The 12,898-nt window shown below is 46.5% G+C and overlaps 1 protein-coding gene across 1 annotated transcript in view; it reads left to right on the top strand.

Moving 5' to 3' along the window:
- The first annotated feature begins 6,494 nt into the window (after positions 1-6,494).
- NOXA1 (NADPH oxidase activator 1) overlaps positions 6,495-12,898 on the top strand; it is a 38,206-nt gene continuing 31,802 nt past the window's right edge. Inside the window, exons 1-2 of the mRNA XM_077836150.1 lie at positions 6,495-6,668; positions 11,905-11,987. Coding sequence (XP_077692276.1) covers positions 6,495-6,668; positions 11,905-11,987 — 257 coding nt within the window. The remainder of the gene's footprint in view (positions 6,669-11,904; positions 11,988-12,898) is intronic.

Below are 12,898 nucleotides of genomic sequence, written 5' to 3'. Positions count from 1 at the left end.
CGAGAAGGGTGCGGAAACGTGCCTGGCTGAAGAGCGCCCCCTGGCGGTGTGTGCGCGGCCCCGCCCTCGTGCCCGCGCGTGCCCGGCCCGACGGGGGCCAGCCCGGGGTTGCCCGAGGGATGGAGCATCCTCAGCGGCCTGCTCCCCAGCTCAGCTCCCACCTCGTCTGGCGCCTGCAAGCCGGCCTGGCTGGCGCTGGGCCCTCAGCCCCTCGCGGCCCACACGCGGCGAAGGGTAAAGGAGGGCGCCCGGTGTCCCCGCTGCCTTGGCTTTGGGTGCCCTCGCATGTCCCCTCTCCTGGGCTCTTCTCGGTACGGGCGGATCCTTTCAGTCTGCCTCCTGCGGAGCCTGTCCCGTCGCCACCGCCCGCCCGCCTCAGTCTTACTGGGAAGCCCCCCAGCAGTGAGTCGCAGAGCCCAGGGCACCTGACTCGGGTTGGAAGGACCCTGCCGCTGGGCAGCGTGTGTGTTCCCATGGGGCTAGAATCCGGGCGCTGGAGCCTGCGGAGGATGGAGGGTCCCAGAGCCCAGGCTCCAGCCCATCGGGAGCTCTGTATCGCTGTTTTCCCCTCTTTCTGCTCTGTCTTTTTTCAGTTGGGGTAACTACTCGGCATTCTGAATGAAAATATAACATCGCTTTACATAATGGTTTTAGTCCTGTTTTCTCTCCTGTTATTTTGATTGCCTAACGTTTTCCTTGCTTTTTGACTTCTGCTATGTATTGAACATAAGTTTTCAGAACTATCCACGGTGACGTCCAGGTCTTTTCCCTGAGTGCTTACATTTCCTTTAGATCCCAAAAACGTGTATACATAGGTTAAATTATTTCTTACTGTGGGCAACCTTTCATTTGCCAGTGTATCTTCTCTGCCATCATACTGCCCAGTCAGCTAGTTTTGTTCCTCACAGCCTTGCCTCGCCTTGACTAAAATTAAATAATCTTGTGTCATTAACAGATATTGTCACCTCCCTGTCACCCCTTATTCCAGATTGCTTACATATTAAACCACTCCAGTTCTAATACAGATCTTAGGGCAACTCACTGTTAACCTTTTGCCTTTAGTTCAAACTTCTTGTTTTCTGTCTCCTCGCTGTCAATATCTAATGAGATAAAACTTCACCTCTCATCTCATGGCTACTTAGTTTTCTTAAGAGCCTCTTGTAAGAGACTTTGCGTAATTAGCACAGGAAAAATATAAAATTCTGTTATGAGATGTAAATACAGAAGTATGGCTTCCCAAAGTCGCTAATCAACAGAACTGTTTTCATGCCAAAAAGAAAGGGGAGCAGTAGCAGTTCTCAGGTGATGCTCTGGCACACCGATGAGTCATGGAATTCCTAGTCTGCAGAATGTTTGTAAAATGAGCAATAAGTGATTAGGGTGTATTTGACATGATATGGCGCCACAGAAAGATCTGTCTCATATCTTATAAAGTGCCCCACAAAATGACTCAGTTGGAGATCTGCTGTTCTACAGAATCTGTTGCTACTGGCACAGGAAAGAAACCTTCCAAGCAGCATGTAAGGAGAGCTGTTTTTCCTCTCCCTGAAAAGAAAATGGAGATGGTTCTTAACTGTAGATGGGCTCTTGATACTGCTATTCAACCCTAATATCCCCAGAAAGAGGGACTAGGACTAGACTGTCATTCCAAATGCTAAGCAGAGGAACCCACTGGTTCACTAGGGCACAACACCATTCAATACAAAAAAGCTGCACAAACAGGGAGACCTATTTGTACCCTTCTTTTGTCCCTAATCAAATTGGCTTTTTGTTACTCAGAACACACACCCACTCTTTGCAGCCACATACTCCAGCTGGATTCAGCGGGCTTACAATTTGTGAGGGTCTCTCCAAGTAAGAAAAGGGCTCCAAACTGGCAAAGGAGCCATGACTTGTCCAAATTCCAGAGAAGAAGATTGGGCAGTGAGTTACCTCTCCTACTGCTGAATTGGTTTAGTAATTGTTTAGCTGCCTCTCTTTCTTGTGCTGCTGAAGGAGGTTGCTGGATTATGATAGAACATATCTTTTTTATACTGCACAGGAATAACAGATTCCTTTATTATGTGGGCAGCATGAGATTTCAGAGTCCTTAACTATTCATATCCTTGATTTTAAGTAGTTGGCACTTAAATTAGGTTTCAGAGTAACAGCCGTGTTAGTCTGTATTCGCAAAAAGAAAAGGAGTCCTTGTGGCACCTTAGAGACTAACCAATTTATTTGAGCATGAGCTTTCGTGAGCTACAGCTCACTTCATCAGATACATACCGTGGAAACTGCAGCAGACTTTATATATACACAGAGAATATGAAACAATACCTGCTCCCACCCCACTGTCCTGCTGGTAATAGCTTATCTAAAGTGAGCATCAGGTTAGGCCATTTCCAGCACAAATCCAGGTTTTCTCACCCTCCACCCCCCCACACAAACTCACTCTCCTGCTGGTGATAGCCCATCCAAAGTGACAACTCTTTACACAATGTGCATGATAATGAAGTTAGGCCATTTCCTGCACAAATCCAGGTTCTCTCACTCCCTCACCCCCCTCCAAAAACCCACCCCCATACACACACAGACTCACTCTCCTGCTGGTAATAGCTCATCCAAACTGACCACTCTCCAAGTTTAAATCCAAGTTAAACCAGAACATCTGGGGGGAGGGGGGGGTAGGAAAAAACAAGAGGAAATAGGCTACCTTGCATAATGACTTAGCCACTCCCAGTCTCTATTTAAGCCTAAATTAATAGTATCCAATTTGCAAATGAATTCCAATTCAGCAGTTTCTCGCTGGAGTCTGGATTTGAAGTTTCTTTGTTTTAAGATAGCGACCTTCATGTCTGTGATTGCGTGACCAGAGAGATTGAAGTGTTCTCCGACTGGTTTATGAATGTTATAATTCTTGACATCTGATTTGTGTCCATTTATTCTTTTACGTAGAGACTGTCCAGTTTGACCAATGTACATGGCAGAGGGGCATTGCTGGCACATGATGGCATAAATCACATTGGTGGATGTGCAGGTGAACGAGCCTCTGATAGTGTGGCTGATGTGATTAGGCCCTGTGATGGTGTCCCCTGAATAGATATGTGGGCACAATTGGCAACGGGCTTTGTTGCAAGGATAAGTTCCTGGGTTAGTGGTTCTGTTGTGTGGTATGTGGTTGTTGGTGAGTATGACGTCTCCGACTCAAGGAATATTTCCAAAATACCTCTGAACAACATACTAATCCACAGAGGTCTCCCTACCAACACTACAGAAAGAAGGATTCTAGGTGGACTCCTCCTGAAGGTCGAAACAGCAGACTGGACTTCTACATAGAGTGCTTCCGCCGACGTGCACGGGCTGAAATTGTGGAAAAGCAGCATCACTTGCCCCATAACTTCAGCCATGCGGAACGCAATGCCATCCACAGCCTCAGAAACAACTCTGACATCATAATCAAAAAGGCTGACAAAGGAGGTGCTGTTGTCATCATGAATAGGTCGGAATATGAACAAGAGGCTGCTCGGCAGCTCTCCAACACGAGTTTCTACAAGCCATTACCCTATGATCCCACTGAGAGTTACCAAAAGCAACTACAGCATTTGCTCAAGAAACTTCCTGAAAAAGCACAAGATCAAATCCGCACAGACACACCCCTGGAACCCCGACCTGGGATATTCTATCTACTACCCAAGATCCATAAACCTGGAAATCCTGGGCGCCCCATCATCTCAGGCATTGGCACCCTGACAGCAGGATTGTCTGGCTATGTAGACTCCCTCCTCAGGCCCTATGCTACCAGCACTCCCAGCTACCTTCGAGACACCACTGACTTCCTGAAGAAACTTCAATCCATCGGTGATCTTCCTGATAACACCATCCTGGCCACTATGGATGTAGAAGCCCTCTACACCAACATTCCACACAAAGATGGACTACAAGCCGTCAGGAACACTATCCCCGATAATGTCACGGCTAACCTGGTGGCTGAACTTTGTGACTTTGTCCTTACCCATAACTATTTCACATTTGGGGACAATGTATACCTTCAGATCAGCGGCACTGCTATGGGTACCCGCATGGCCCCACAGTATGTCAACATTTTTATGGCTGATTTAGAACAACGCTTCCTCAGCTCTCGTCCCCTAAAGCCCCTACTCTACTTGCGCTATATTGATGACATCTTCATCATCTGGACCCATGGAAAAGAAGCCCTTGAAGAATTCCACCATGATTTCAACAATTTCCATCCCACCACCAACCTCAGCCTGGTCCAGTCCACACAAGAGATCCACTTCCTGGACACTACAGTGCTAATAAACAATGGTCACATAAACACCACCCTATACCGGAAATCTACTGACCGCTATTCCTACCTGCATGCCTCCACCTTTCACCCTGACCACACCACACGATCCATCGTCTACAGCCAAGCTCTGCGATACAACCGCATTTGCTCCAACCCCTCAGACAGAGACAAACACCTACAAGATCTCTGTCAAGCTTTCTTACAACTACAATACCCACCTGCGGAAGTAAAGAAACAGATTGATAGAGCCAGAAGAGTTCCCAGAAGTTACCTACTACAGGACAGGCCTAACAAAGAAAATAACAGAACTCCACTAGCCGTCACCTTCAGCCCCCAACTAAAACCCCTCCAACGCATTATTAAGGATCTACAACCTATCCTAAAGGATGACCCAACACTCTCACAAATCTTGGGAGACAGGCCAGTCCTTGCCTACAGACAGCCCCACAACCTGAAGCAAATACTCACCAACAACCACATACCACACAACAGAACCACTAACCCAGGAACTTATCCTTGCAACAAAGCCCGTTGCCAATTGTGCCCACATATCTATTCAGGGGACACCATCACAGGGCCTAATAACATCAGCCACACTATCAGAGGCTCGTTCACCTGCACATCCACCAATGTGATTTATGCCATCATGTGCCAGCAATGCCCCTCTGCCATGTACATTGGTCAAACTGGACAGTCTCTACGTAAAAGAATAAATGGACACAAATCAGATGTCAAGAATTATAACATTCATAAACCAGTCGGAGAACACTTCAATCTCTCCGGTCACGCAATCACAGACATGAAGGTCGCTATCTTAAAACAAAGAAACTTCAAATCCAGACTCCAGCGAGAAACTGCTGAATTGGAATTCATTTGCAAATTGGATACTATTAATTTAGGCTTAAATAGAGACTGGGAGTGGCTAAGTCATTATGCAAGGTAGCCTATTTCCTCTTGTTTTTTCCTACCCCCCCCCCCCAGATGTTCTGGTTTAACTTGGTTTTAAACTTGGAGAGTGGTCAGTTTGGATGAGCTATTACCAGCAGGAGAGTGAGTCTGTGTGTGTATGGGGGTGGGTTTTTGGAGGGGGGTGAGGGAGTGAGAGAACCTGGATTTGTGCAGGAAATGGCCTAACTTCATTATCATGCACATTGTGTAAAGAGTTGTCACTTTGGATGGGCTATCACCAGCAGGAGAGTGAATTTGTGTGGGGGGGTGGAGGGTGAGAAAACCTGGATTTGTGCTGGAAATGGCCTAACCTGATGCTCACTTTAGATAAGCTATTACCAGCAGGACAGTGGGGTGGGAGGAGGTATTGTTTCATATTCTCTGTGTATATATAAAGTCTGCTGCAGTTTCCACGGTATGCATCTGATGAAGTGTGCTGTAGCTCACAAAAGCTCATGCTCAAATAAATTGGTTAGTCTCTAAGGTGCCACAAGGACTCCTTTTCTTTTCACTTAAATTAGGTGATAGGTAACTATGCTGTTGTCATTTAGCAACCTTAACTGGCTTTGGAAAGCATTTTTATTGGGTTTCAGCCCGAACCCTAATGTTTAAATTGTGAACATAAATCCTACATTTACATGTGAAATGTGGAGTTTGAACATATTTTGTGCATGAAGTTTAGGATTCTGTGTTGAATCATTTGGCCGTAACATTTTTGCATTGTATTAATATGATTATTTTATTTTTGACTGTGTCCAAAAGCTTCCCAGGCCCTTCACAGAACACAGAGAAAGGCAGAGCACCTGGCCAGAAGTGTTTCCTATCTAATTTTATGCATTCCACCTTTTCTTTGTTAAATACAGTGAAATACTTAGAGTACAATGCAATACGTGAACAAATCTATGTTTTATATGCTTTATACAGATTTGAGGCCAGACCTGCATTCAGTTATACACAAGTGTGTGTAACTGAGATGTCAATCTCACCGTCTATGTTGAGGCAGATATTTAGGATGACTCCTCCTACTTTTGCTCATTTCCTTGAAATCTTTGTGTTTCTGAACCCATTGAGTAATAAAGGGAGTATTTAGCGAAGTATGACTTAGAGGCTGCTGAACTTCCTTGTTAGTCCTGAATTCCAGGCAGGCGCACCTGTCTGTCAGCAAAGACCTGGGTGAGGCTTTAGGCAGCTGCCAAGATAGCCAGACCCTGAAGGACTTTAGAGAGGAATCTGTTTTATTTGGGTATACGGAGAGAAAATGGCATATCGAGACTTAGTAAGAGGCTGGCATGAAGGAATTCTGGCTATGGATAAGGGGGACTGGGACTCTGCCTTGAAAATCTTCTCCACTATCGAAGAGCCATCCTCCAGGATCTATTTCAACATAGGCTGTGTGCATCTCTTAACAGGGAACCCTGAGGGAGCCTTGCAGGTGAGCAAAAGAAAACAAAGTAAAGCAAGTCAAAAATGTAGGAAGGGAATCTTGTGTTTTGTGTTTACTTTTATCTGGGAAAGAGAAAAGATGGTTAACTCTGAATGGAATGTGGAAATCTGCAATTATATTATATCCTAGGAGATTTTCTAGTTATTATTATTTGTATTACCACAGCGCAGATAGAATGAGGAAAAGAAAATTATACTTTGCTACTGAACAAACCTTACAGTACATATTTCAGAGTAATTTATGGTTGCCTGATATCAGACAAATCTAATTCTGTTCCTGCTCATGACTCTGAGAACAAGCGAGTTTCTCTCACATTCTGTTTCTCCCCCTTCCTCAATCAGTGAAGACTGTGTCTTAGATTTATATGTGATGGCACATCTAAGTAAACTCCTGGTGGTTTTTCCAATGTGGCTGTGAATTGATAGTGGCTCATTAATGGTAAACATATGTAATTGTCACAGTGGGTTACAACTGAGAGGCCAATCTAGTGGTATATTCTATAATTAGATATCACCAAGCCAGTAACAAATCGGCACTCCTGAATTACTATATTAGTCTCACCATGCAAAGTAATTCACATTGGAAAACATAATCCCAACTATACATATAAAATGATGGGGTCTAAATTAGCTGTTACAACTCAAGAAACAGATCTTGGAGTCATTGTGGATAGTTCTCTGAAAACATCCACTCACTGTACAGCGGCAGTCAAAAAAGTGAACAGAATGTTGAGAATCATTAGGAAAAGGTTAGATAATAAGACAGAATATATCATATTGCCTCTATATTAATCCATGGTACACCCACATCTTGAATATTGTGTTCAGATATGGTCGCCCCATCTCAAAAAAGATCTATTGGAATTGGAAAAGGTTCAGAAAAGGGCAACAAAAATTATTAGGGCTATGGAACAGCTTCCATATGAGGAGAGATGAATAAGACTGGTGTTTTCAGCTTGGAAAAGAGACAACTAAGGGGGGATATGATAGAGGTCTATAAAATCAGATGTGGAGAAAGTAAATAAGGAAGTGTTATTTACTCCTCCTCATAACACAAGAACTACGGGTCACCAAATGAAATTAATAGGCAACAGGTTTAAAACAGACAAAAGGAAGTATTTTTCACACAATACACAGTCAACCTGTTTCAGAGTAACATCCGATGAAGTGAGCTGTAGCTCACGAAAGCTCATGCTCAAATAAATTGGTTAGTCAACCTGTGGAACTCTTTGCTGGAGGATGTTGTGAAGGCCAAGACTATAACAGGGTTCAAAAAAGAACTAGATAAATTCATGGAGGATAGGTCCATCAATGGCTATTAGCCAGTATGGGCAGGGATGGTGTCCCTTGCAGAGGATAGAACAGAGGTGGGCAAACTACAGCCCACAGGCTACATCCGGCCCATGAGACTGTCCTTGCCTGGCCCTTGAGCTCCTAGCCAGGGAGGCTAGCCCCCGGCCCCTCCCCTGCCGTCCCCCTGCCCCCTCAGCCTTAGCTTGCCCTGCGGACAGCACGGCTGGCTCCATCCAGGCAGCAGGGCTGCGAGCTCCTGCTGCTCTGAGCGGCATGGTAAGGGGATGGCGGCAGCAGTGGGGGATGGGGGTTGGATAAGGGGTAGGGGGTCCTGAGGGGCAGTCAGGGGACAAGGGGATTGGGGATTGGGGGCGGTTGGATGGGGCAGAGGTTCTGGATGGGGGGGCGGACAGGGGACGGAGAACAGGAGGGGTTGGATAAGGCGTGGCAGTCCAGGGAGGGCCTGTCAGGGGGCAGAGGTGTGGCTAGCGGTCAGGGGGGCAGTTAGGGAACAGGGAGCAGGGGGGTTGGATAGGGGGTGGGATCCTGGGGGTGAAGGATTGGGGTGGGGCATCTTGGGAGCGGGCAGTCAGGGGACAAGGAGCAGGGGGGGTTGGATGGGTTGGATGTTCTGAGGGGGGCAGTCAGGGATGAGAAGTGGGAGGGGGTGAATAGGGGGTGGGGGCCAGGCTGTTTGTGGGACACAGCCTTCCCTACCTGGCTTTCCATACACTTTTGCACCCCAATGTGGCCCTCGGGCCAAAAAGTGTGCCCACCCCTGGGCTAGAAGCTGGGAATGGGTGACAGGGGATGGATCACTTGATGATTCCCTGTTCTCTTCATTCCCTCTGGGGCACCTGGCATTGGCCACTGTCAGAAGACAGGACACTGGGCTAGATGGACCTTTGGTGTGACCCAGTCTGGCCATTCTTATGTTCACGGAACTCCAGACAAACTTAGCACCCAGACAAACTGGTCTTAATGATGAAAGGTTATTACCAGAGCTGTCCTTACCCATACGCAAACTACACAGCTGCATAGGGCATCAGGAAATTTGGGGAACCAAATTGCCCCAAATTTCCTGGTGCCCTACACAGCTGTGCGCTGCTCCAGCAGCCAGCCTGATCCCCTGGCCGGCTGATCCCGCCAGGAAAGCTGCCCCTGTTCCCACCCCACGCCCACTCCACCCCTTCCCCCATAGCCCCCGCCCCTACTCCACCCATGCCCTGCCTCTTCCCACCCCTGCTCTGCCCCCGCCCCAACCCCACTCCGCCCCTTCCCCCGAGCTACATCCTGGGGGACTGCAGCAGGGGTCTGGCGCTTTGCACCACTGGTGAGTGCTGGGGGGCGGTTCCCTCCTGCTCCCAAGTACCAAGGCTGGGAGCCAGGGGAGCAGAGCAGAGCAGGCTGGGGCCAGATCACTCCACTTCCCGCTGCCCTGTGAGTGCAGGGTCGGGCCTGCCCTGCAATCACTGGGCGGCAGGAAGTGGAGCAACCCAGCCCCAACCCGCTCTGCTCCACCCTCTCATGCTGGGGGGGCAGTTTCCCCCCAGACCCCAAGCCCGTGCCTGCTCCCCACAGATTCTGAGCACAGCCCCCCTGCTCCACACAGGCCTGGAGCTTGGCTGTAGACAATGGATCGTGTGGTGTGGTCTGGATGAAAGCTGGAGGCATGTAGGTAGGAATAGCGGTCAGTAGGTTTCCGGTATAGGGTGGTGTTTATGTGACCATTGTTTATTAGCACTGTAGTGTCCAGGAAGTGGATCTCTTGTGTGGACTGGTCCAGGCTGAGGTTGATGGTGGGGTGGAAATTGTTGAAATCATCGGGGAATTCCTCGAGGGCATCTTTCCCATGGTTCCAGATGATGATGTCATCAATGTAGCGCAAGTAGAGAAGGGGCGTTGTGGGACAAGAGCTGAGGAAGCGTTTTTCTAAGTCATCCGTAAAAATGTTAGCATACTGTGGGGCCATGCGTGTACCCATTAACTAACAGTAATGTTAGTTGGTCGTTTACGCTCTCCAATGGAATAATTTCACAAATATTGCATTTTTACAAGAATTCTCTCTAGGTCTCCTCACCACAGTCGAGTTTATTTTGTTCTAAATGTCTAACAGTGTAAGCATATGCAGTGCTGGAATGGGTAGTGATGGGTTTAGAAGGAGCCCTGCAGCAGCATAGGTCCCCAGAAGAATTCTGCCGGACTCAGCAAAACTTCTCCAGCTGAAGTGGGTCTCTGTCACTGTTTGGAGGTGGATAGTGTTCTTTCCTTGTGCCAGCTTAGTTTTCCTGGTCAGTGCAAGGGAAAAAGAAAAAAGCATGGAGAGTCTAGACTAGTACAGTGTGTTTGCATTTCTCTGTGTGATTGTCATGTACCCCTGCAACGGGATGCACAGACCCTGTCCCTGGGCTAGCAGAGAAGTAAGGGCCACATCTGTTTGTATTGATTGCAAGAGAACACACAATGCGGTAGAGTGTTGTATCAACCAGGCAAGGTACTAACAAGCTTCAACAGGACTTTATTTTCAAAGTGGAAACCTCTTTACCAAGCTGCTGCTGCACCCTCGGTAGCTTTCTCCCAGCCTCTCAACTCCTCCCCCCTCCTTCCTGTTTCCTGTCCTTTCAGACTCCCAACTTCCAGTGCTCCCAAGTCTAAGAATTACAAGCAACATTTAAACACCGCAGTAGAGACAACTGGAAAGAAGGGGTGGGCTCACTCCCGCTCTATATAAAAGGTCAGTTGCTGAAAAAGGCAGAGCGGAAGGAGGTGTGTAGGGGGAGAACAGTGTCTGCCGTGCTCTTTGAGGCTGAAGATATATTTTACTCTAATGAAGGGAGAAGCTTGGCTGGAAGGGCTCGGTGATCCCTGGGAAGGGTGGAGGGACAGAGCCATGAAGTCCTGCAGACCAGAGAAGGAACTGATGGTCTTTGTGTGGGTCAAGTGAATGTCTGATATTTTCTTCCTGTAGGTTAATACAGCAATGTGGAAAAACTGAGGCACAGCAGCGTACCCCATGGAGAGCCATAGTGACCCTCTTACAGCCCCACATGGGTGTGCAAATTCAGGGGAGGGAGAGGGCCAAGGAGCCTTCCTGTCCTTATATCCCTGTGTAGGGTGAGGGCACAGTCTGGCCTGGGTCTGTGCTTTTCACCAGCCTTGACACGGCTCCCTTTTCAAATGCAGACAGTTCCAGTATATAGAAAATCCAGGATTTCAGGCCTTGTCCGTTCCCATCTGCGTTTCGCCTATTTATAATCATGGTAGAGGAGAAGCACCCCTTACTCTCCAAAAGCACGTACTAACTAAAATAACCTTCCTGGATGGCGTTCTGCTTTGACACCCACTGCCTTGAACTAAGTTTACCACAGCTATGTAATGGTTCCCTTTATTCATCTGGGAAGTAGGCCCATCTGTGGGTTTAAGATAAGCAGGAATACTGACTTTTATGTGCATGGTGGGGAATCTTTCCATTTTCTCCTTCGCATCCCCCACTCTCCACCCCATCACCACCTGCTTTCAATGATCCCCTCTCAAACCAAGTGATACCCAAAATGATTCTTCCCACAGCTCATCTGTGTCTGCTTGAAGTGGCCAAGAACAGGCTATACAAGGTGCTTCCAGGTGTGAACAGCCAATTATGCTTCAGGCAAATAGGCCTTCAGATTACAGGAGCCTGGGGCTGCTTTCCACAATCTGATTCCCAACAGGGTTATTTTAGGAACATTCCATCACTTTCTCCTGGGACTGTTCTAATCTGCAACAAATCATTTTGATGGTTCACATGCATTCTCCCCCACACAGGAACCGCTCCTGGGTTTCAGCCACCATGCCCTTCCATAGCTCTAACAAATGCCTTGCAATCACATCTGTCAGACATTAGCTCTGTTATGTGGTTTAGCTAACTCGTGTCATGTCTGTATTTTTCTTCTTAGGCCTTTGATAAAACAGTTACCAAGGACAACCGTCTAGCTGTTGGCTTCTTTCAAAGAGGGTTTGTCCATCTGCAGTTAGCAATGTAAGTGTAATGCTTGTCCATTTCACTCTTTGCTTCTCTTTCTTAAATGATATTTCACCCTTCTGAAGTGCATTTTGTCCAGTGTTCTCAATGCACTTTGCAAATATCAGTTAAGCCTCAGAAGATCTTTGTCAGTTAGGTCAGTATAATCTCCATGTTACAGTTGGGGAGGCTGAGGTTTAGAGAAGGGAAGTTACTTCCCCAAGGCCTCACAGTGAATCAGTGGCATAGCAAGTTACAGAACGCAGACTCTGATTACCATACTGCATTATATGTGTACTCAGACACCCCAAAAGCAAAAGTTAATAAACTTAAAGACAATGTAACTCGTAGCCATAGCACAAACACCCTCTCTAAAACTCTTGTATCTGAGTCCATCCAAAATCTTCCAGTCACTGAGCAAAGACCAGAAACATATCAGACAATTGATCTATCAAGTCTGGTATCCCACCTCCCCAGGAAAGACCGTTTACTAGGGCTGTCGATTAATTGCAGTTAACTCACACGATTAACTGAAAAAAATTAATTGCAATTTAAAACATTAATTGGAATTTTAATCGCACTATTAAGCAATAGAATACCAATTGAAATGTATTAAATATTTTGGATGTTTTCTACATTTTCATATATATTGTATTCTGTGTTGCAATTGAAATCAAAGGGTATATTATTTTTATTACAAATATTTGTACTGTAAAATGATAAACAAAAGAAATAGTATTTTTCAATTCACCTCATACAAGTACTGTAATGCAATCTCTTTATCATGAAAGTGTAACTTACAAATATAGATTTTTTTTGTTACATAACTGCACTCAAAAACAAAACAATGCAAAACTTTAGAGCCTACAAGTCCACTCAGTCCTACTTCTTGTTCAGCCAATAGCTAAGACAAACAAGTTTATTCACAT

This window comes from Eretmochelys imbricata, chromosome 16, assembly GCF_965152235.1.
Source record: "Eretmochelys imbricata isolate rEreImb1 chromosome 16, rEreImb1.hap1, whole genome shotgun sequence".
Taxonomy (NCBI): Eukaryota; Metazoa; Chordata; order Testudines; family Cheloniidae; genus Eretmochelys; species Eretmochelys imbricata.
This window is presented reverse-complemented; position numbering and strand designations above follow the sequence as displayed.